This window comes from Cervus canadensis, chromosome 18 (assembly GCF_019320065.1).
Source record: "Cervus canadensis isolate Bull #8, Minnesota chromosome 18, ASM1932006v1, whole genome shotgun sequence".
NCBI classification, from domain to species: domain Eukaryota; kingdom Metazoa; phylum Chordata; class Mammalia; order Artiodactyla; family Cervidae; genus Cervus; species Cervus canadensis.
Genome location: NC_057403.1, coordinates 50,553,857 through 50,575,174, shown reverse-complemented (window position 1 = coordinate 50,575,174; position 21,318 = coordinate 50,553,857). Strand labels below are relative to the sequence as shown.

Below are 21,318 nucleotides of genomic sequence, written 5' to 3'. Positions count from 1 at the left end.
ACCTAGAAAAGACAAGAAGGCCTTCACCCATTGCCATTCTGTTGTAGCAATGGGTGACAGTTCTTTAATTCAAACTTTGCTTATGGGAAAGCGTTACTCTCAAACAAGATGTTTAATGACAGAAGACTGTCCTTCCAGTGTTAACACCCACAGTCTGAGTTCCCCTTGAGGGGAGCACCAGGGCGCTAGGACTTACCTTTTAGCACAGGCTTGTGGGTGAGGATCTGAGTTAGAGTATGACAGAACCACTTCTTCAGAGTCTCTGCTGAAAGTATACTCTGATACATGGGTCCACTGAACACACCGAACCTATAGACATAGCGGAGGCACTCAGTGAAGGGACCCTCTAAGTTTCTACTGCCTGGCAGCGACACCTCACGCACAAGGAGCAGCTCATCCGAAAAGCAGCGGAGACCTGCAGGCCCCCCACTCCAGACCCCTGCCTCGGGCTTACAGGCTGGCCTTGCCCACACCCTGACATGCTTCTCTGGCAGGCCTGCAGCCCGGCTTCCATGCTGCAGATGGAAATGGAATCTAGGGGGGCATCACTCTACAGCACAGGATGAAAGGTAACAGTTACCGTCACAGAGAGAAGCAGGCAGGTCAGACTGGGGGCATGGAGGGCCGCTCCTTGCAGCAGGTTTCACAAGCCACAGGAACCACAGCCCCGCCCTAGACCACAAAGCTCTCAACCACACCCACCTTCCTCAAGCCAAGGACGCCATCCCCCGACACAAGAGGGAAGGAAAGACGAGGGCGCAGAGAGTCACCGACAGGTGAGGAGGGTCAGGGGCCAGGCCTGAGAGTGGGGCGCCCCTTAGGGGACAGAACCCAGGGTCCCAGATGCCATGTGACCTTGCCTCCGTCCGGCATGCAGTGAGGAGGCTCTGGGTGGGAGACAGGGTAGAAGGCACCCAGACAGGGAGGGGCCTCTGAGTTCACTGATTTAACCTGGGAGGCCGTGATCGCAGAGTCAGCACGTGATGAACATGCACACACATACAACACAGCTATGTAGCTGCTTGTTAAGTGCTGAACCACACAGCAGGCTGAGGACTCCTGATGTCATCGTGGGGAAAAGAAACCGAGAGCAAGGTAATTAAGAAGGGGTAGGAAGAACAAAGCACAGAAGCCTCCCAGGCAAGAGCCACAGTCCGGGTGGCCTCAGCCCTCGATCGCCTGAAGCAGGTTTGGTCCCCAGGAGCGTGGGGCACGCCCCCACAGAAGCATATACAGGTCCTGCTGGGGCAGCATGGCGGGGCAAGGCCACCCTGGCTTGGACCCTGCAGACCAGGCCTGCCCCCTCCTCACACCCGGAGGGGAACAGTTCCCACAGGAAGGGCCCCATCTTCAGACGGTTCCTAGCACTTTGAACTGTCACCATGATGGTGAAGGATCACAGAGCTTTCAGGAGGGAGAGCACAGCTGGGATGCTCAGCCCACAGGCCCACCCCAGGAACTTACCAGCAGCTCCCTGCCTTGTATCCTAGGGATCCCTCCTGGAGGCCAGCTGCCATGGCTTCGAGAGTGGCTGAGGCAGAAAAGAGACATCAGCATCATATCGTCACGTCTGTCAGAAACAGCCTTGACCAAGTGCTTCTGGGCAAGTCAGGTCATGGACCCCCAACCCACAATCCCTTTAAGCTCCCACGCGTCTCGGTGGTACCAGACTCAAGCCTTGAAAATCCACCCGAATACATAGATAGGACAGTGCTTTCCTAACAGACCATCCAGCTGTTACCACCACTGATCTGGAGACCAGAAGTGAAGCCAGCAAAGCTGGTCTCCAGAGGAGACCGGAGTGAGTTGGTCAGTTTATACGCCATCACAGCCATCAAAGGGCCTCTGGGGGGCACGACTGAGCTGGAAAGGCAGGAGCCGCGGGAACCCCAACCCACCCGGCCCACAGGGCCACTCACAAGCCAGCATCCGCTCAAGAACAGCCGTGGCGATCTGTGGGGACAGAACACTGCAGTCACCTGCGTGCAAACAAACCTGCCATCACCCCAGATCCAGTCTCCAGACCCCCTCGGGGGGTCTGCCCAGGACACCCTTCCCCCTATTCCCAAGCACTGGCCCAGAGTCTGGGAGCTTCAGAAACCAGAGACGTAGGGGAGAGACCACTGCCCAGGCCCACGCCCTCGCAGCTGGATCCGGGGAGCGCCCCCGCACAGAGCTGCACACCCCTCATCCTGCGCCCGCCGCCCGGTGTCCTGCCCCACTCGCCTGGCACCCACCTGGGCCACCTGCGCTGGGGCCCCGTCTCCCCTCACATCCTCGCTTTTCTGGAATCCCCTCAAAACAAACATTTGCACAAGATCTGAAAAGCACAAAAGCAAAGTGTTTCCATGCACTGTGGTCTCTGGGCAGACCACCAGCTTCAGAGGGGCTGGGAGGGCAGGGTCTGCACGAAGCTGGGACGCCGGCTCTGGGCACTGGGGGCCCACCAACCACATCCACCAGACCCAGCCAAGCCTTCCCTAAGCCCACTGCACAGAAAGGGAGACATAGCCAGTCAGGTTTATGGAAGGATGTTCTCATTTAAATAAATTTCAAGAGGGTTTCATGTGTCATTTCCCTCCTACACCAACCACACTAGGAAGCTTTTAGGGCCCGAAAGTATTAAACTGTGGGGAGCTGGGCAGGAGATGCACTCAGGGCTTCTGACTAGCTTTACCATCAAGGGACTGAAATTAAACAGTTTAAGCTTCATCTGGGAGCAGACTGCAGGATAACTCACATCAGCAGGACAGTTTTAGGAAGAAGGAATGCCCCTTCTGCAAAGGAAGACTGCACAAGCCCCACAGGGAACCCTCTCGTCCAGGCTTCCATTTACTTATGGGCCGCACTCCTCAGGGAGGATGGGCGACGGCAGACATGCTGACCCGAGAGCCGCAGGGGCCGGGTGTTTGAGCGAAGGGCCCCGGCAGGCAGCCCTGCTCACCCAGAGTCCCCACATTCAAAGAAGCTGAGGTTCCTGCCCAGCTTCTGCTCTGCTTCTCCGGGGCACCTTCTAAAATCACCACTTGGAGCCGGGCCTCGGAGAGGCATGGATACTGCACAAGTACTAGCAGCCTACTGTCCGCCCTCTCCTGCCCGCTCTGGGCCTGGGAGGGAGGACAGGTCATCCACGGAGCCCCTGCCTCTGTGCTCAGAAGGTCACCATGTGCCCGTCCTCAATACAGCAGCCGGCCCACCCAACAGGCCAAGAGGCTGCCGGCCCAGTTTTCACACAGTTCAAGGTCAGCGCACACCCTGGAGACCAGGTGTGACTGAGCTGACTTCTGTCGGATCTCCACACCCCAAGTGCAGCCCGCTGCGCTTCCCTGACCATCGCCAAGGGAAGCACCCGCCTGCGCCATGCACTCACCGGCAAGCACAGCCCTGGCGACCTCAGCGTGCTGACAGGGCGCCTCTATCTGCTCACACAGCAGGCCCAGGTCCTTGCAGAGCCAGACCACCACAGCCTGGGTGTCGGCGTGGCTGAGGGTACAAGCACAGCATCCCGTTGTCGGTCACACTCACTCCACCAGGGAGCTGAGGCCACAGGCAGCAAGCCGGCACTGCTCAGCCTCCTGCCCCCACCACTGTGGGGCATCCAAGAAAAAATCACCACTTTTTCCACATAGTGTATTTACCTGGAGTGGCTTACTAATGTTGGGGGGAAAAAAAATATCTTAGTAACAGTAATGAGAGTAGTAATAAAGTAATGAGAGTAGTAATAATGGGCTTGGGCTCTAGAAACCAACAAGGGAGTATCTGGCAGAGCAATGCTGGTTCGGGGGCATTGCAGTGGGTGGGCAACTCTCATTTGCTAGGTTTGTATTTCCCTGGTGACTAATGATGGTGAGCATCTTTTCACGTGCTTGGCTATTGGTGGATCTTTTTTAAATTTATTTTTATTTATTTGGCTGTAGTAGGTCTTAGTTGTAGCCTGCAACCTCTTAGTTGTGGCATATGGAATCTAGTTCCCTGACCAGGGATTGAACCTGGGCCCCCTGCCTGAGGAGTGCAGAGTCTTAGCCACTGGACCACCAGGGAAGTCCCTGTATGATTTTCTTCAGAGAAATGTCTATTGAAATCCTTCATCTGCTTTTTAACTGGATTATTCCTCTTCTTATTGTTGGAGTAGAGGAATTATCTGACTTGTAAACAGTTTCCTGTGCACTCTTTTCATCGTCCTGATGGTTGCATGAACTTTAGGTGTCACATCTGAGAAACCCCTGCTTGGTCCAAGCTCATGAAGATTTACCCTTAAATCTTCTTCCAGGAGGTTTATGGTTTTAGTCCTTAAGTTCAGGTCTCAGATGCACAGAGTTAACTGCTATCTGTAGTGGAGGTAGGGGTTCAACTCCATCCTTCTACATGTAGATATCCAGCGGTCCAAGCACCACTGCTGAAAAGACCATTTTCCCCCCATTAAATGGTCTTGGTACCGCTGTCAAAAACAACTGACCATAAATGTATGAGTTTACGTCTGGACACTCAATCCTTCAGTTTTTCTCTATGTCAACTGTTATACCAGGACCCCGCTATCTAGATAATGACTGTTTTGTACTAAAAGTTCTGAAAATAGGATGTATGGGAACTTCCCTGGTGGACCAGTAGCTAGGATTATGTGCTTCCACTGCAGGGGGCACGGATTTGACCCCTGGTTGGGGAATCCCACAGGCCGCATGGGAGGCAAACAAGCAAGAACTCAAGCAATCAATACAGTAGATGTGATCCTTCAGGTTTTCCCCTCCTTCTGAACAATTTTTGGCTATTCAGGGTCCCTTGTATTTCCATATCAGCACTGGGACAAGCTTGTCAAAGTCTGTGAGCAAAGCAGCTGAGACCTGAGGGACCCGTACTGGGTGCACAGGTCATGTTGGTGAGCAGTGCCATCCTGATAATAATATGTCTGATCCAGAAGCCTGGAGCATCTATTTAGGTCTTAGTTTCTTTTAGCATGTTTATAGCTTTCAGTGCACTAGCCTTGTTCTTTAACTTTTTCTTTTCGATGCACTATTAAATGAAACTATGTCTTAGTTTCACCTTCAGGTTGTGTGTTGTTATCGTATAAAAACGAAAGGGTGTTTGTGTATTGGTCTGGTACCCTGCGACCACACAGAATTCATTTATTCACTCCAGAACTTTTGGTGTGGGTTTCTGAGGATTTTCTATATGCAAGATGATGTCATCTGCAGACAGTTCCAGTTCTTCCATTCCAATCTGGACGCCTTTTTATCCCCCTTGCCTAATTTCCTGGCCAGAAAGTCTGTGATATTGAACAGAAATGTTAAGAAGGTTCCTGATGGTACAGTCTGCTGTCTCAGTATGATGTGAGCTGTGGGTTTTTCTCAGATGACTTTTATCAGGTTGACATGTTCCCTCTACTCCCAGCTTGCTGAGTGTTTATCATGAAATAGTATCAGATTTTGTCAACTGCTTTCTGCTTCTATTAAGATGATCACTATTGTCTTTTATGCCATTAATATATATGTTAATTAACATTCAGATGTTAAACCAACCTTGCATTTTGGGGGAAAATCTCCATTATTATGATGTTTAGACCTTTTTTGGTTGCTGGATCCAGTCTGTAACTATTTTGCTGAGTTTCTGCATCTATATTCATGAGAGATGCTGGTCAGTAGTTTCTTGTCCTGTGGTCTCTCTGTCCAGCTTTCCTGTCAGGGTACTACTGGCCTCGTGCAGTAAGGTGGCAAGTATCCCATCTTATTTATTTTCTGGGAGAATTTATGAAGGGACACTGCATTTCCTCTTTAAATGCCTGGCAGAATTCTCAAGAGGAGCCAGGGCCTGAGGGTTTCCTTGTGGGAAACCTCTGTTTTATTTAACAGTGACTCGGTTTCCTCTCCTGTTACAGGTCTATTTAGTGCAATCTTTTGTATCTTACTGGAAATGCATCCATTTCATCTGTTTTCTAATTTACTGGCATAACACTGTTCACAGTATTACCTTACAGTGCTTTTAATTTCTGTATGGTCAGCAGTAGTAATCTTCATCTTGATTTTGGCCGGCTGTGTCTTCTTTTCTGGGTAAGTCTAAGGCTTATCAATTTTGCTAACATTTTCAAAGACTTCCTCATTGATTCTCTCTATTATGTTTCTCATTTCATTGACTTCTGCTCTAATGGTTATTATTTCCTTCCTCCTGCTTGCTCTGGGTTTGGTTTGGTTTTCTCTCTCTAGTTACTTAAGGCCAAACTTTAAGTCACTGACTTCAGATCATTCTTCTAATATAGGTTTGTGCAGCTATAAATTTCCCTCTAAGCACTACTTCAGTGGCACCCAATATATGTTGGTATTTATTCCCATTTCCTTTGTTACGCTGTTTTCTAGTTTCCCTTGTGATTTTTTTCACCAAGCCAATGATTACTTAAGAGCGTGTGGCCTACTTCCCACTGTGGATTTCCCAAACTGTCTTCTGTGGATTCTATTCAGCACCTCTGTGATTTGAAAACACGCTTGTATGGATTCCACCCTTTTTAGGGCCTGACCCATGTGGCCCCTCCTGCAGATGGTTCCACACTTGAGAGCCAGTGTGCTGCTACCACTGGGTGGGACGTGCTGCAGGTGTCAGGTACGTCGGCTGGTCATCACCAGTCTGGCCAGTGGATCGACCCATTACTGAAGGCTCCAATTATTATGGTTCAAGGTCCATCTCTCCCTTCATTACTGTCAAGTTTTGCTTCATATATTTGGCACTCTGACATTAGGAGTGTATGCTAGGAGATAATGGTTTTCATGTAGTCAAACTAACCAAACTTGCATAACTTCTGGATGTGACCCACACGTCATGAAACCACTGGCTTCAATATGGCATTTACCACCGAGTATGACAGTCCCCCAGACTAGACACTGTGTTTCTTCTGACCAGAGAACAAACACTTAAACCTCCAGCCTTCTGTTGACCAGAAGGCTGCCTTGAGCAGGGACGGCCAACCACTAAGGCTCCTGATGCTTCTCACATCTGGACGGGAGGCAGGCAGTGTGCAGGTCCAACTGGCTCCACCTGGACCACCTCTCCTTCAGCCCCTCCACATCCTGCCCCTCCTCCCCGTGTCTCTCCTAACTATATAGGGTTGTTCCTTTTGTAAAACCCCCTTTCTGACTCTTGGTGGCATTTCGGGAAGTAACAGTTGCACACATTTTACCAGTCATATTAACCTGAAAATATTTTATCACATTATGTATCTCATAAAAAAAAAATTACCAAGTCTGTGCATGATGAAGATTTCAATTATAACAATGTTCTCTTTAAATAATAAAGCAACTGCTTCTCTGGGTGATTTTTGGTTTCACATATACATGAGTCATATTAGACTAGATTACAAAAATTAAATCATGTAATATTAACTTAACTTTATGTTACATAAAGTTTTAATTTTAGCTTATTTTAATGCTAAATAATCACTGGTTTACCTTTCCAGCAGCTCTGGGATGCTTACAACGTTCTGAACATGAAGACGCCACACAGCTTCAAGCAGCAAAGAATTCTGAAGAAAGTGACAGAACTATGAGTCCTTCACCCACACATTTTCTTCCAAGACATTCAACCTTTATGCCTAACGACACGCTTTCCTGAAAACAAGCCTCCAACATTCACATGACCACCTGAACCCCCATTCCCACCACGATCCTGCGTACAGGCCCAGGCTCCAGCTTAACCCACCTCTAGGCCTTTCTCCACTGTGGCCAACACAAGACCCCACAGTGTAGCTGGTCACACCAATTTCTCCTTTCCAGGACCCTTCAGTGGTTTCTCTCCACTTTCAGGACAAAGGCCCTCCGGGGGTAGCCCTGACACACCCCACCCCCTTGGACATGGTGCCCCAGTCTGACTCGGGCCCCCACACCCACTGCACCCTTCTCTTCACCCAGGAATTCTGACTCAGGCCCCATCCCCAATAAGCTTCTTCCTGGAAGCCTTTCCTAACCACCCAATCAGACACCCTGCCCACTCTTCTCTGCTGCCTGCAAACACCCGGACCATCACAACCCACATGCACTGAGCTCGTTATCAGCAGGTGCTGGGACCATAGTAAAGCCTGACAATCACTTGAACTCTAGATAAACGCTGGATAAAACCATGGCTGCATCACCACCACTTAAGGGTTTCTTCTTTGCTATATAACAGGTCCCGTTTAGTAACTAAGCAATAACTTTCAACTGTAAATCAACTGTGTGTCTGTTCTGTCACTCAGTTGTCTCTGACTCTTTCCAACCCCATGGACTGTAGCCCACCAGGCTCCTCTGTCCATGGGATTTCCCAGGCAAGAATACTGGAGTGGGTTGCCATTTCCTTCTTCAGGGGTTCTTCTCAACCCAGGGATTGAACCTGTGTCTCCTATGTCGGCAGTGGATTCTTTACCACTGCACCACCTGGGAAGTCCTGTCAATCAACTATACTCCAGTAAAAAAGTCTGTTTAAAAACCTGTAGGCCTACTAAATTTATAACTTTTCAAAAAACAACAGATAAGGGAATTCCCTGATGGTCCAGTGGTTAGGACTCGGCCCTATCACAGCCTTGGCCTGGGTTCAATCCCTGCTCCAGGAACTAAGATCCCACAAGCTGCACAGTCTGGCCAATAAAAATAAGTTTAAATTACATTTTTCTAGTTTACTACCCTGGGAAATTGTTCATCATAGTTATACCTAAGAAGGCACAACATGATGTTTCTGTGTACAGTCTATTCTAATAAATATGACTAATGATGGGAGAATACTGATAAATACGGTAATTGAGGGTCCTTCTTCCCCATTCACAGAGACACTTGCTGAAAGCTTTCCACTCCAGTCTCTGTGATTAATAAGACACTTGCTGGAAATTCCTAACAAAACCTAGGGATTCTATTGGCTCCACCAAAATGAACCGGATACTGCTTGAAAATCCTGGAATCAGAGTTTCAATCTCAACTTTACCTGTGCTTTCCATAATTCTTGACAGAAGTAGAGACGGGAGAACATGCTCTGTGCTAATAAGTTCTGAGCGATCTCCAACAAGGACGACAGTTTCTTCTGAAAAGAGATTAAATCCTTTCTAAGAAAGCATATTATACGTTCAGTTTTCCCAGACAGCCAAACAGCAACAAGCACAGTCCCCTCACTCGCACTGGATCTTACCCTCTGCTCTGGTGTCAGCAGCACCTTGGGAGGGGGCCTCGTGTCTGCCTCACAGATCCGCATGAGGCCAGATGCCACCACCTGGCTGGACAGGACAGCCGCTGGGATGCCCAGCCGTGTGGCTTGATCCCGCAAAGCAGAGCCTTAAAGACAGGACAAAATATAGAGATACCCAACAAAATCTACTACTGAAGGAGGCTGGTTAAATGCCTTCTCTTAAGCTCTGCTATGCTATGCTAAGTCACTTCAGTCGTGTCCGACCCTATCCCTGGGATTCTCCAGGCAAGAACACTGGAGTGGGTTGCCATTTCCTTCTCCAATGCATAAAAGTGAAAAATGAAAGTAAAGTCGCTCAGTCGTGTCCGACTCTTCACGACCCCATGGACTGCAGCCTACCAGGCTCCTCCGTCCATGGGATTTTCCAGGCAAGAGTACTGGAGAGGGGTGCCATTGCCTTCTCTGTCTCTTAAGCTCTAGCACTATAGAAAACTGCCTTTTGAAGGGGAGAAGAGACCTGGGGGACACAACATATAAAAGTAAGGCAATGTCAGTCTGGTTGAAGCATCTCACGATGGTCTGGGGCCCCTGAAGCCCAGGACTGCATACCCATACACACATATTTGGACAATATGGGTGACACAAACAGGGCGCCTGGCAGATGGATTCTCTTTCTTTTAATTTAATTTTTGACTGTGCTGGGTCTGTAATAAATTACAGAAACTGAAAAAAGAAGTGGAGCCTGAAGATGTGACTGATTTGCTGCAACCTCATGATAAAGTTTGAAGGATGAGGAGCTGCTTCTTGTTTCTGAGCCAAGAAAGTGGTTTTTTAAGATTGAATATAGTCCTTGGGAATATGCCGAGAAGACTGCTCAGATGACAACGAAGGATTTAGACTATTACAGAAACTTAGCTGATAAAGCAGTGGCAGGATCTGAAAAGACTGACTCCAACTTTGAAAGTTCTACTGTGGCCAGCATTGCAGGCCACAGAGAGAGACAGTCTATGAAAGGAAGACACAGTGGACTTCACTGTTATCTTGTCTTAAGAAATGGCCACAACCACCCCAGCCTTCAGCAACTTCTGCCCTGATCAGTCAGCGGCCTCAACAGTGAGGGAAACTCTCTACCAATAACAGAGATCACGACTCTCTGAGGGCTTAGACGATGGTTAACATTTTTAGCCATAAAGTCTTTTTAAAATTTTAGCAATAGAGTATTTTCTAATTCAGGTATGCACACTGTTCTTTTAGACATAATGTTGTTGCACACTTAGTAGATTACAGTGTCACGTAAATGTAACATTTTTATGCACCAGGAAATGAAAAAATCTGTGGGACTTGTTTGCCTGCAACACTGGCTTCCCAGCAATGGCCTGGGGCAGCCTTCATCTCCAGCTGCCTTCTGCACTTCCTTACCCAGCACGGCCTGGTCCCGCCACTTCCAGAAACGAGGACCATATTTTTGTCCCATCTTCCCAAGGGTCACTTAGGTTCCTACTGCTCTGAGCCCGATGCACAGTCGCTGTTTTTAAACAAGAGCCTCAAAACAAGCCCCAAGCAAGTCACAGAAACTCGTTGTTGGTGACCACACATATAAGTAGAAAACCATTATCTGGGGGTATTTAAACACATCTGCCTGTTAGAAGCACATCAAAGTCACTTTACATACAGCTCTGCCATAACGCAATATATTAAGAAAACAAATCTATAACTCACCTATCAATGAACTAGAAAGGTCAGTGTGGGCGTCAGGACCATCACAATCAATCAACTGGCGGAGACACAGCTGGTCACAGGGAGGACCTTCTACCTAGAAACCAAACACCAAGAACTCCACTTTAAAATTCAAGCCGTGTCCTGAAGACAACCAAAGTGTACGCGGTGCTTGCCTACTGTGCGATTCCCAAATAATCTGAGGTGAAAAAAAAATTTTTTTAAGGTGAAACTTACTGAAACCTTTGAGAATTACCAGACTCCTCTCTGAACTGTTCTACCTCCAAATAGATAAATGCTCCTGATTACTTTTCTCACCTGGACAGCATTTAGTGGGTGCTCCTCCCAGATACTCACGAGTCTTGCCAGGTATCTCTTCATAAAGGTGATGCCTTTGAGAGGTTTGAAAACCTGCAACCCAAATGTGCTTACAAAGGTGAAGCCAACTGCCTCTCACCTCCAGAATGAGCTCACTGAGGTTTAGATGGCTTCTCAGGAGGCGCACGGCTGACTCTCTCACCTTCTGCTCCCCTTCCAGACTCAGTTTCTGCCTCTCGACCCTTCCCTCTAGGGAAGAAAATCAGTTTCACAAAAAGTACAGCACTCCTTAAACACTCAGACAAGGAAACACTGTGACACGCTGTACCCCTGGAGGTGAAGCACCCTGGAACGTTATGTCCATGGGACTCCTGCCAAAAACCTGCACAAACTTAATCTAACCCTAGGACATATCAGACACACCCAACAGAGGGACACTCCTTCAAACCCCCAGGTCAGGAAGACCCAGGAACTGTCACCCACGCAGGGGCCAAGGAGAAGGGAGTAACTGACACGTGGGAGCCTAGACAAAAAAAGGACTTTACGGGGAAAATTTATGAAATCTGAGCAAAGTCTAGTTTAGCTGGTTAAGATGTACCAAAGCTAGTTTCTTGGGATTGATCCTTTCAAAGATGTTAAGGTGACTCGGGTTGAGCGGAGCTGAACAATTACTGTCATCCAGGCTACTGGGGGGTGGGGGAGGTGAATCTTACGTCTCTCCCTTCTGCAATTGCCCCTCGTGACCGCACGTGGGACAGAGTGGACAGAGGGCTGCCAGAATGGGAGGCTCGGGTGAGCGTGGAGGGATCAGGGCTCCGGGATCACGATGAAGGGGAACGAGGATGGGCAGAAGGAGGTTCGGGGGGAAGGAGTCTTGGGGCCCGCGCCCACCTACCCAGCAGCTCGGCCCACGCTCTCCTGCGGACCCCAGGCCCCTGATCCGAGGCGGCGACCCGGGCCCCGGGGGCTGACATGTTGCGAACACAGCGCGGGGCCAGGGCTCTAGGGGTTCTGCCCGCGCTGCCCTCTCATTGGCTGCGGACAGACCCGAGCGCCCATTGGCTGGCAGCTGCCATGCCACACCCACCTCGGGGGCGGAGACTCGGCGGCCATCTCGTCCGTGGCTGAAGCGGCCATCTTGCAGGTGGCGGGAGACCGCGGTCAGCAGTGTCTGTGGCATTTATTTAGGTCCGACTGAAGGCGGAGGTTAGCGGCCCTGTCAGACGGCACCACCGGGAGAAGACTGTGCCATCCCTTTTGCGTTATTCCTGTCGCGGTGACCAGAGCTGTGCGTGAGGAAACAACCGACAACCCCAAGTTCCGGAGACGCCAGAACCACGCCGCCTGTAGGGAACCGAGGAGAACGAATCTGCGCGCGGGACCCCGCGGAGCCTGCGGCGGTACTGAGGCTGCCCCTCCCTCCTTTTCCCCAGACTTAAGCGAAGTGTCACCGCGAGGCCGCGCACGGCGGGGTCGCACAGCAGGGGTCTCCCACGTGAAGTCCATTTTCAGCCCACCCCACACCCCGCCCCTCTCAGGAGGATGTAGGGAGGAGGACTGGAAATCCGGGCTTGTAACCATGGTGACCAGCTCGTGTCCCGGAAAGTCTTGTTAGAGAGAAAGATGCTCCCAATATTCAACCCACTTAGGAATTTACAGGGATTCAATGGGTATGTGCCTGGACTGGGCGCAGACACTGACGTGCACCCCAGTCTCTGTGTCCAGGTTTTCAGGGAACGTAGTTTCCTCGGCCGTGAAGACGGGGTGACAGATGCCCTCAGACAGCGCTGACTGCCACCCGCTGAACCTTTTCCAGGTGGCTGGAATGTGTGTGCAGGCTGTGACCGCCTTGCACCACTCCTGCTGCCGCCCCCGCCCCGTCATGGGGGCTGTTGAACTGGAGTAAACAAGGGTCCGAGGGAGGCGGGCCTTGTGGGTTGCAAAATGTGGCCAGGAGTCCTCCCCCTCTGTCTCTGTCCCTTCCGTTTGGGCTGGTGATGACATGCGAGTGACATGATGCAAACAGGAGTTTGAAAGGAGCTCATGCTGAGAGGGAACCCTCCCAGCGACCCTCAAAAGAACATCCTGAGCCAGCCCACCAAGGACCAGACACATGGAGGAGAGGCAGCCTCTCAGCCAACAGTCCCTGGCCAGCTGCCTGCCCACTGCCAGAACCTGCAAATTAGGCCATCCAGCTGCCAGTGACCTGTAAACGGGACAAGGCTGGCTGACACCAGAACTGCCACAGGCACATGATCAGGTGCTAAGCACACAGCTGAGGAGGGGAGCACCCACGTGGCCTTGTAAGTACTGAGAAGACCTTGCCTCCAGGCCCAGTGAGCAGAACCCTGGCAGGTGCATGTCCCAAGTTATGCAGCTGGTTGAAGAGAGACTGGGGAGACAAAGGCAGGGCACAGAGGCGAGCAAGATGGACTCAGGCCATCATTCGGCAGTGGAACAGGGGCTTGACCACAGTGGTGGCCTTGAGGTGAAGAGAAGTGATGAGATAGATTCCTGCTTCAAAGGTTGATCCCCGAGGTGAGGAGGAAGAGCAGAGTTTTCCAACCTGAGCCAGTGGGAATGTGGAGATACACATACATTATACACACAAACATCACACACATGCACATCATATTCACATACATCATACCATATACTTGTACATCATATATGTACATGTATATCATACACACAAACGTCATATGCATGCATGCATTGACACACCATATGCACATGTATGTATAACACATATTCATGTACACCATACACAGATGTCATATTCACATACCTCATACCATATACTCGTGTATCATATGTATACACATGTTTTGTACACACAAGCACATCATATGCATGCATACATTGAGATGCCATATGCATACGTGTATACATCACACACACATACATCATATACACACATCACATACCTACCCACATACATCAGCTGAGAGGTGGCAACACTGGGAGGATGGTTGAGAGACAGTAACAGGACAGGCCCAGAGTTCAAGTGTGAGTGTGTCAGATTCAAGATGACAGACCCTGTGTGGGGCTGCCAGGGAAGTAGGTTGTAGGAGCCTCAATACACACATGTACACACACCCCTCACACACACACCAGCGCTGCCCGTCACTGCCCATTGTGGCAGTCCTCACCCACCTGCTCCAGAGAAAGTGGAGAGCAGATACCCAGTCATTTGAAGCACGTCAAACGTGCCACTGTTGTGACCCATGTGTCCCCTGTGCTGGATGGACCTGTGGGGAAGGGGCTGTAACCAAGCATTTCCAAAACATCGTTGGAGCCTGTGCCTTCCCATTGTCCGCTGATAGTCTACATTATTTAGGGGCTATTTTCCTTTAAATTTAGTCGTTTTTTTCCTTCTTCCTTCCTTTTTGGCTACCTTGGGTCCTCATTGCTGTGCAAAGGCTTTCTGTAGTTGCAGTGCTTGGGCTTCTCATTGCAGTGGCTTCTTTTGTTGCAGAGCACAGGCTCGCCAAGTAATTGTGGCTCGCAGGTTCTAGAGCTTGCAGACTTCAGTAGTTGTACAAAGGCTTAGTTGCCCCAAGGCATGTGGGATCTTAGTTCCCAGAGCAGGGATTGAATTCAGACCCCCTGCATTGGTAGTGTGGAGTCTCAGCCACTGAACTACCAAGGAAGTCCCTGAGTGCATTTTATTTATTTTTTAAAATTATTTATTTATTTATTTAATTTTTGGTTGTTGTGGGTCTTTGTTGCTGCGAGCGGACTTTCTCTAGTTGTGACAAGTGGGGGCTACTCATCTTTGCAGAGCTTGGGCTTCTCATTGTGGTGGCTTCTCTAGCTGTGGTGCGCAGGCCCTAGGCCCGCGGACTCAGTAGTTGAGGTGCATGGGCTTTAGTTGCTCCTCGCCATGTGGAATCTTCCCAGACTAGGAATCAAACCTGTGTCCCCTGCATTGGCAGGCAGATTCTTATCCACTGTATCACCAAGGAAGTCACCTGATTCCACTTTAAATGAGGTTTCTGTTAATTTTCACAACATAAAGAAACCCCAAATTTTGCAAATGACTGCCAGTGTCACCAGTGGGAAGCAAACAGTGTTCTTGAGTATTTTCTCAGCTACTGATCAGGAATCCAGAGAAAGCACCTCCGTAAGCGCCCCTTCCTTGTCCCCTGGGCAGAACAGCCCTGTCTGCCTCCCCTCCATCGTAGTCTTGTGGGATTTCCTCTCATCACCTTGGTTTAGCTCTGGGTCCCCACTTCCTGCTAGTACCAGCCTAGAAATCTGCAGCCATGCCCAGCCCCAGTGCCCTTCCCCCGCAGCTGTGTTGGCTCCTTTTTAGAGATCAAGCACAGCCTAGCTGAATCCAGCACCCCTGGGGATTCATGGCCTTTATCATTATCCCAGAATAAACCTAAAGCACAAACCACAGCCTCTCGAGTTTCAGCTTTTCCTCCCAGACCCCTGAGCCCTGCCTCTCTGCAAGGATGGTGACAGAGAAGGCATTCAGGGGCCTTGTTGCTCACAGCGTCCAGTGTGCACAGATCCCCTGGGAGAAGCCGACCTGTTTTTCAGGCTGAAGTGGAATTCGGTGCAAGCTGAGAGTCTCTGCTTCCCTCACAACAGGTGAAGTGGCTCTACCTGTGTCTAGGGGAGTTAACTGGCCTTTCATCTCACGTTGTCTGACATTTAACCTAGTTGCTTATATGCCTGACTCACTCTGACCTTTGTCTCTGAACTCTCAGCATGCTCTCAGTGTGGCACCCTGGAACCCTACACTATCCTCCTGGAGTCACGTACGTGTATTCCACAAGGCACCTGGACTTCTGGCTCTTGACTTTTTGGCGTCCGGGGGCCAAACCAGGATCCTTTAGTTTCTATTCTGCTAAAATGCTCACAGGTATAATTCCTGGATATTTTAACCTCTGGCCAGTGGCAGTCATGAGCAACCCACCCCTCTGATTGCTCTGCCCTGGCACGGACACTTATCTGTAACTCCTTTAGAGCATCAGACACAGAGCGTGGGAAAAGCAAACATAACCAGTGGGGTTATGTAGCCATCAGTCCGTTTCCCACCTGCAGTGACAATGTTTCCCTGTGGCTGTTTGCCCCTGAGGACCTGGGGGATTTTTAGGGGGACCTGGTCAGGTTTTTCAAACTGGTCTTCACGTCTTAAGACATGAACACCTAGGGCTCAGCAAATATGTGTCAATGAACAGCCTACACTATAAGATGAATATCTGGGGAGTGTGTTTGCTAGTCTAAGTACTGGTGGGCTAGTCACTGCACTAAAGGTTTCATTCTGACCCCAAGCACAGCCCATGGTGACTGACAGCCTTCCTCATGTACTAGACATGAAGGGTGAAGGACACGGCTTCAGGAGTGGGCTATTGCTGATTCCATCATTGTAGAAATGACTTGGATCCAATGCTTTCCCGGTTGGTTTCATGACTGACTCATCAGTTTCTGTTTCTTGTTGAGACTCTGAGCAGCTGGAAATACACTAAATTTTCGTTTCTAAAATCCAAGGGGCAACTTCAGGTTATGAAAGAACTAACATTTCTTCAACTCAGTTCTGTGTAGTGTTACTGGTGGACAAAGAGCTCCACGTTTTGACTTGAAAGCCACTATCTACTGGGATGAACCCCATTCCCATCTTAACCAGGCATTGTCTGCCCTCCCTCGATGTGCAGTTACCCACACGAGTTTTTATTAAAGTATGGGCAGGGCTTGGCGCTCCACCCAGGAAGGAAGTGATCACCTTGACTCTGACTTGTAACCACTGTGTGTGCCCACCAACCAGATCAGAACCCACTGCATCTGGTTGATCAGTTTTGGTCTGGTGGAGTCACTTCATTGCCTTTTACTTAGAAGCCGCACTTGCACTCCCAGGCTACACCCGACACCCCTGTCACTGCCACCACCCGCAGGCTGCTGCTGCTTGTCTGCGTCCGTTTCTAGAGCTCATTTGGGACTTTTTTGGGAGATGTGAGAAAAGTAACCTGACAGGAAAAAAACAAAATGGTTTCTAGGAGCATTTCAAGAGCTGACTGATGCTTCTATTTCATAGTTTGCTATGGCTAGAGGGACAAACCTTCAGATATTGAGATATGGAAGTAGAACCTAACTTAAATTTTTTTTTTTTTAATAAAACCCCAGTGTTGTAAATCTTACTGGCTAAAGTGCACAGGGGTCCCTCAAAAAATAATGACAGATCAGAAATGGTCTTGTACCTTACACGGGTGATTGCAGGGCCCCTGGATCAGGTAGACATGAGTCATCACTATGCCATGTACAAATTGGCTTAACAGATCTTCAGGTAGTTATTTTCAGAAGATTTTATGAGCCCAATTATATGTCCTCGTGTCTAGAAAAGCACTAAAAGCACTGTGACATCTGCTTGTGACTAGCACCAAGCAAAATGTGTGCCTGACCGCACATCTCCCTTCACTAAAATCATGTACATACTGACCTTCCCCTGCTTCTTAGGGGCAGTTCTGTACAGCTGTCTGATGCCGCCTCCTGGGTTGTAGTCCTCGTTATACTCCAGATAAACTTAACTCACAGCTCTCATGGTGTGCTTTTTTTTCCCCCAGTGAACAACTAGGTCCTTAACCAAGTCCTGTGCTCATCAAACAATACCCTCAGTTAGGGAAATTGTGGCCCTTTGAAGAAGTACCCAGAAAGGTACTTTTGCTACAACCCAAGCACCTTCCAGTTAGAGTCCTTGCCACTTTCTGCCCTGGGGCGAGGGTGCCCCTTGTGAGAGGCTCCTGCCAGCAGGAGGCAGGGGGTGGCTCTGCCTAAGGTAGGAGCAGTGACCATAACTTCCAGTGAGTTGGTGGTGGTCTGAATGGAAGACTTTACCTGCACAGAGCCTGAAATCACCCCTTGTGTGGGGGTATGGGGAACAGCCACGTGGGGGAGGACAGCTCTGTGTCCTGTGAGTCTGGGCCTTACCTCTCCACTGTCTGGAAACTCCCCACTGGGGTAAGACACACCTGGAGGTTCTCCCTGACCTGTACTGACAACCATGGGTGGGGGTTCCGGTGGGTGAAGATTAGACAGAAGATCGGGTCTTAGCTGTCATGCAGGATCTTTCCTTGCAGCACAGGGACTCAAGTAGTGTGCAGGCTTCATTGTTCTGCATGTGGAATCTTAGTTCCCTGACCAGGGATCAAACCTGTGTCCCCTGCATTGCAAAGTGGACTCTTAACCACCAGCCCAGCAGGGAAGTCCCTAGGCAGGAAGATGAACTGGAGTCCAAGTGCTTGCAGTTCTTGGAGCCCCCGGGCTCCACCTTCACAGTGGTGGCACTCGGCCTGCATAAGCGCCCAGAACCAGGAAAGCTGTGAAAGTGCCCAGCTATTGGACGCACAAACTTGTATGATTGATTCATCTGTACAAACTCCTTTTTTTGGAAAATGAAAATGCCAGATGGGGTTATCTGGGAGTAGGGTCCTGGGGGGCCGCCTCCGCATACCCCAAGTCTTCAATGAGGTGACATTGCAACTCTGTTGTGATTTCTGTCTTCAGCTGTTGAGAATTCCCAGGAACTTTCCAGTCCCAAGTTACACTACAGACATGAGAGAATCGCCAGCATGGAGAAATTCAGGAATCTGTAGGCCATGTGCTGCCCAGGATGGGGACCGTCGCCTTTCTTGCCTCACCTCCCAGTGAATTTTGGCCATGTCAGTCTGACCCAGTGCAACCAGGGCGGAAGAGCCCGCGGGGGCGCCTTTGCGCCGGTGCCCCCGGCCACGGACGAGAGCGCTGCACCGTGTTCCACGCAGACGCCAGAGCTGTCAACACTGGCGCGTGTCTACCCCCTGGAAAAGGGACACAAGTGCTTCCTACCGCGGGTCTTCCTGGCTCTCCTCACGGAGTGGTGACTCCCGAGGTAACTTGGCCAGCTGGCTCTGCAGCACCGCCTGCCCCTCCGGGAGTCACTGGCCTCCGGCTCCCCCGCAGTCGCCGCGATGAGGCTTGGGCGGGATGTTGGCCTGACACGCGTGTGAGAGCCTGGTGTGGGTTCGCGGGCCGGGCGGGGAGGACCGCGTCTCCCCGATCCCGGCCTGTCCATCCCCGCCTCAGGCCCAGCTCCGCGCCCTCTCCCGCCTGCCCACCACCTCCGCTGGACGCCCTTCCCTCCCCCTCTCCGCCCTCCTCCCCTCCGCCCTCCCCTGCCCTCCTCCCCTCCGCGGCTTCACCTGCGGCCGCTCGAGCTGGGCGGGGCCGGGCGATGACAAAGCAGCGGCCGGCGGCGCGGGATCCGCCCCCCGCGCTTCGCGGGCGCGCCGGCCCCGGCGCGGCTGTTATGGAAACCGGCCGGGCGCGCAGGCGGCGATGATGGGGCGGCCATGGCCCGGGCCGGCAGCTCCAGCGGCGACGCGGCCGCGGGCGAGCGGGCCGGGGGCGCGGGGCGCTCCGAGCCGTGGGAGCTGTCCCTGGAGGAAGTGCTGAAGGCGTACGAGCAGCCCATCAACGAGGAGCAGGCGTGGGCCGTGTGCTTCCAGTGCTGCCGCGGGCTGCGGGGCGCGCCGGGCGGCCGGCGGCGCATCCGGGACACGGCGGACATCCTCCTGCGCAGGGACGGCTCGGTCAGCGCGCGGCGGGAGTCCGGAGCGGCGGGTGAGGCCGGGGACCGAGGCGCGGGGGGCGGGGGGCGGCGCCCGTGGCGTGGAGGGGCTGCGACCCTCCGTCCCTCCCTCTGCCGGACCTGGCCTCGGACCAGGCTCCCCCTTTGCCGCGCCTTCTCTCCGCGGAACCCGCCGACCTCTCCCACTTCCGCGCCCCCTCTGTCGCACTGGGGGCCCTCCTCCGGCTTCTGTCTACCGGACTGGAAGGCCCTCCCCCTCTCCCTTTTCTGGGTTGGGAACCCACCAACTCTCCGCTGGAGCTCGGACCTCTGCCCCTCGGCCCTGCTTGTCCTCGCTCCCTCTCGCTGACATGAAAGTCACTCTCTCTTTCCTGGACCCCCTCCCCCCACCCCGACACACACACCTGGAACCTATCTTACCATCAGGGCCAGTGCTGGCTGGAGAGGAGAGGGGCTTTGGCTCCTTGGGCGAGGACGTTCCGCAGGGAGACCGGACTCTGCCTCTCCTGCCCGCTCTCCCCACCCCGTCTGCTTCCTTCTGCTCTGGGAGGCGGTCCCACCCAGTGACTGGTGGTGTGGATCGGTGTTGGACTGGTATTTAGGCAAGAAAGGAAACGTGTTTTCCTTGGGCTCTTTTTTGTGGGTCTACCGATTTGAGAAAGGAAAATGTAAGATTTGGGGAACACCTTGCTTAGTGTTCGACTCTTTTAACCATGAGCAATATTCAACAATGAAGCCCTTGAAAGATATTTGAAATCTTCGGAGAAGGATGAGTTTAAGTGATTTTTAGCCTAAGAAAAAAGTTTTCTTCCCTGGAGAACCAGAGTGCCAGTGCCGAGCATATGATGATACTACCCCTAAAAGGGATATCCTTGGGGAAGTGCACCCCCGGCTGTGTGTGCTGGAGAGGTGGGTTTGCAGAAATCCATGCGATGGGCCAGGCCAAAGCCAGCCAGAAGGACAGTTCCTTTGATAACCGGGCAGTCTGCTGAGGGCTTGCCCCTCCTGGGACCGTCAGGATTCTTCCACAAGCTCCCATCTCATCTGTGTGTCCTGTTCCCACCTCCTTAACACTGCAGTTGGATGACACTTGAGAGTTGCTCTATTTGCACAAAAAGCTCTAATATATTTGACAGGAGAAAATAATAAGAACTGGATTCAAATGGTACTGTTTCCATTATGCACGCAGGTAGTCTGAGGCTCAGGCTTCCCTGTCACACGGGAAGGGTTAGGATCTGGATTCAGCACAGATGCTCTCAGTGCCTGTGTGCACCTTCCTCACAGGTGGCTCGTCTGACCTGTGGGCCCTGGAGTCTGTATGTTCACAAAGAGCTTTTCTGTCACGACTGTATTTCCTCCTTAAAAGACCTTCCCTGTGCCCCTGCTCATCCCTGGAGACAAACAACATAACCCAGGGACTGGCTTCTGCCACTGCAGAACAGGACTGTAAGGGCCTGCATGGTCTGACCCTCTGATTTAAAAGGTGGGGAACTGAGGCGGAGAGTAGTTAAGTTTCTGCTGCCAGTCCCACCAGGTGGTTAGAGGAGGTTGTAGAGGAGTCAGTATTGTCCACATGGACCACG

At 51.2% G+C, this 21,318-nt stretch overlaps 2 protein-coding genes and 1 non-coding gene across 14 annotated transcripts in view; 1 reads left to right on the top strand and 2 right to left on the bottom strand.

Moving 5' to 3' along the window:
• Positions 1-12,166, bottom strand: part of FANCA (FA complementation group A) — a 38,680-nt gene extending 26,514 nt beyond the window's left edge. For 7 of the 9 annotated variants that reach the window (XR_006263283.1, XR_006263282.1, XR_006263284.1 and 4 more), the window contains exons 1-11: positions 12,056-12,166; positions 11,300-11,409; positions 10,846-10,939; positions 9,130-9,272; positions 8,929-9,024; positions 7,428-7,501; positions 3,371-3,483; positions 2,238-2,320; positions 1,920-1,953; positions 1,465-1,531; positions 197-309 (exon numbers count right to left, since the gene is read on the bottom strand). Coding sequence is in view for 6 of the 9 variants with exons in the window: in XM_043435541.1 (XP_043291476.1) it covers positions 197-309; positions 1,465-1,531; positions 1,920-1,953; positions 2,238-2,320; positions 3,371-3,483; positions 7,428-7,501; positions 8,929-9,024; positions 9,130-9,272; positions 10,846-10,939; positions 11,300-11,409; positions 12,056-12,134 (1,006 nt within the window). In the remaining 3 variants the exon portion in view is untranslated. Of the gene's footprint in view, positions 1-196; positions 310-1,464; positions 1,532-1,919; positions 1,954-2,237; positions 2,321-3,370; positions 3,484-7,427; positions 7,502-8,928; positions 9,047-9,129; positions 9,273-10,845; positions 10,940-11,299; positions 11,410-12,055 lie in introns of those variants that run through there. The other 2 variants (XM_043435545.1, XM_043435546.1) reach the window with 2 other exon arrangements.
• Positions 3,969-4,041, bottom strand: TRNAR-CCU. Its single transcript has one exon. It is a non-coding gene; the product is annotated as a tRNA-Arg (tRNA).
• Positions 12,167-12,268: 102 nt separating the features above from the next.
• Positions 12,269-21,318, top strand: part of SPIRE2 (spire type actin nucleation factor 2) — a 34,103-nt gene continuing 25,053 nt past the window's right edge. For 2 of the 4 annotated variants that reach the window (XM_043435548.1, XM_043435551.1), the window contains exon 1: positions 19,386-19,767. In XM_043435548.1, the coding sequence (XP_043291483.1) occupies positions 19,497-19,767 (271 nt within the window). In that variant the 5' untranslated portion in view covers positions 19,386-19,496. Of the gene's footprint in view, positions 13,464-19,385; positions 19,768-21,318 lie in introns of those variants that run through there. The other 2 variants (XM_043435550.1, XM_043435547.1) reach the window with 2 other exon arrangements.